General features: G+C 33.6%; 1 protein-coding gene across 1 annotated transcript in view; it reads left to right on the top strand.

The window, feature by feature from the left end:
* Positions 1-2,500, top strand: part of Jwa (PRA1 family protein Jwa) — an 8,021-nt gene that overhangs the window by 5,229 nt on the left and 292 nt on the right. The window contains exon 4 of the mRNA XM_043023370.2: positions 1,330-2,500. This exon is cut by the window's right edge and continues 292 nt beyond it. Coding sequence (XP_042879304.1) covers positions 1,330-1,420 — 91 coding nt within the window. The 3' untranslated portion in view covers positions 1,421-2,500. The remainder of the gene's footprint in view (positions 1-1,329) is intronic.

Below are 2,500 nucleotides of genomic sequence, written 5' to 3'. Positions count from 1 at the left end.
AGAAGAAACAGTCCTTCAGGTAATGTGTGTTATCGTGTCGTAGGAGTATTCGTAAAAGAAAAAAGAAAAATCGTATCTGAATATTTGGCATACTAGCTCTATATCCTCTCTCTCCCCACTTTTTTTTTTTCTAGTATTATCTTTTGATTTTCTTCTTCTTTTTTCTCCTCCCTTGCATATAGACAACTGTTGACCTATTGCTCATGCATGCTTTTTGGTCATCTTCGTAGGCAGCACGATGTCCGTAATTTGAGCAGCTCTCATTTTATTTGGGCTTTTTTGGGTTAGATGGGCTGAAAAGAACACTCCTTCGATTAATGTGTTTTCCGGTCGTGGGAGTGTTAGTAAGAAAAAAGAAAGAAGGAAAATAGAAATGATAAAAAATAAATTAATTATCTGAACTTTCGGCTTTCAAGTTACATATTCTTTGTCATTTTCTTTCTTTCTTTTTCTTCTGCAATATATAACTAACTTTTGACCTATTGCTCATGCATGCTTTTTCATGGTCTTTGAAGGCAGCAAGATATCAGTAATTTGTGCAGCTCTTCTTATAATTCTTATTTTTAGTCTTTTTTCTTTTTTATTGTATATTTATTTTATTTCATTTCCTTTTTTCATCTTTCCTTTTTTCTCTCTTTTTCTTTCTTTTCTTCTTCCTCATCCTCTTCTTCTTCTTCTTCTTCTTCTTCTTCTTTTTTCTTCTTTTTGTTTAGGGAGGAGGGATGGGAAAGGATGTTATTTGTATTTTGGTTTTCCTTTTGCTCTTTTAAAAGTGCTGAATTATATAATAATGTAGGTTGTTTGTTTTGTTGATTGGTTTGCTTATTATGACATCTCTCTCTCTCTCTCTCTCTCTCTCTCTCTCTCTCTCTCTCTCTCTTTCTCTCCTCCTCCTCCTCCTCCTCCTCCTCCTCGAAGACATTTACCTAATCTTCTTTTTTTTCTTTTCTTTTCTTTTTTGTGATCTGTCTTTTCTTGTTATTACTATTTTTTTTTTTTTTTTTATGAACTTTTTTGTGTGTTTTGATAAAGATTGATTGATTTACTCTTGTTTAAAGTTTTCTTTAATTGAATTAGATATAATTTTTTTTGCAATATTTTCTGTTGAGTTTCAACTTTTACGACTGATTTGCTACAGATCTCGTCTTTTACATTTACCTTGTGTTGTTATTGTCAGCCTCTCTCTCTCTCCTTTTGCCCATTCTTTCTCTTTCTCTCCCCCTCTCCTCTTCCTTCTTCTTCTTCTTCTTCTTCTTCTTTTTTTTTGCACCTCTATCCTTCTACCTTTCCTCCAGTGACATTTCAAGACATTTCCAAATTTCCCATTAGTTCCAGGTTGAATCTCGAGGGGTCCAAGTTGAATTTCGAGGGGAGTGCCAAAATCCTAGAGACTTTCAACAAGCTGTCTGGCTACCAATAACTGCGGGCACTTACACGAGCATGATTTATCAGCCGCGCCTCCTTAACCTCTTTGTTATTATTATTATTTTTTTTTTTCCTTTTATTCACGTGGGTCATGCATGTTTTGATCAGCCTTGTCACCCTAATCAGTGACTCATAATTAGCCATGCCTTACTTCGAAACTATTGTTAAGAGTTATTTTTAATTAATATTTTTAGTTGTCTCTCTTTCTCGGTTTCCCTCTCTCTCTCTCTCTGTCTGTTTCCGGTAGGAAATGAAAAGCAGTCTTACTATGCATATTTGGATGTCATTCATAATCACAAACCATTAGATGTTTACTATTGTCCATGATATATACCGTGTGTAGGTTGGGGTAGGGGTTTGAATAATTTAATTTATCCTCTGGAACTTTTGACTATTTAATACTCACCTTTTGTAACAATCACTCAGATAGACTGGTGGAGGCTACGGATATGAATTCATATTTCATATATATATACATATATATATATAAAGGTTGTAACAGTTATTTTTAGAGTAGTGTATTACATAGTCTTTTTTATTATTTTGCCATTAGATAGAAATCTGATTAGATTTTATGTCATGGAGAGTCTTGGATATTGTTTACCTGTTTGATTTCATGAATGTAATAGGAATCACTAGTCCAACCTAGTGTCTTTGAAGTCAAGTGATTAACTTTGTTAAGGTGCATAGCAAGTACCGCTCTGGAGGAAATTTGTCATACGATAGCATTCTGTTTTCCAAGTAATTTCTATTCTGTTCAGTATTAAGAGGTTACAATTGCATTAACTCAGATTTTATGAATTTTGTTTTCCTCTCTCTCTCTCTCTCTCTCCTATTTGTTCTAGTTTAGCCTTGTTAAATACATATTTAGGATACCTGTACTTTATGGAAAGCTGTTGATTGCTTCACATAATTGGAAGCAAGCAACCACAAGACATATTTGGAATTTTATTGGTGAGGAAAACAGAGTATGAAAAAAAGGCACTCTTTTCTCGAAGACTATGGAAGTTGATCTGAAATGTTTAATTTATTAAGTTCAAAAGGATGACCCACAGTTAATTTCATCATTAGAGAG

Source organism: Penaeus japonicus, unplaced genomic scaffold (genome assembly GCF_977035675.1).
Source record: "Penaeus japonicus unplaced genomic scaffold, GWHDUDI00000001_assembly GWHDUDI00000009, whole genome shotgun sequence".
NCBI lineage: Eukaryota > Metazoa > Arthropoda > Malacostraca > Decapoda > Penaeidae > Penaeus > Penaeus japonicus.
Note: the sequence above shows the minus strand (reverse complement) of the source record. Positions and strands in the feature narration are given on the sequence as shown.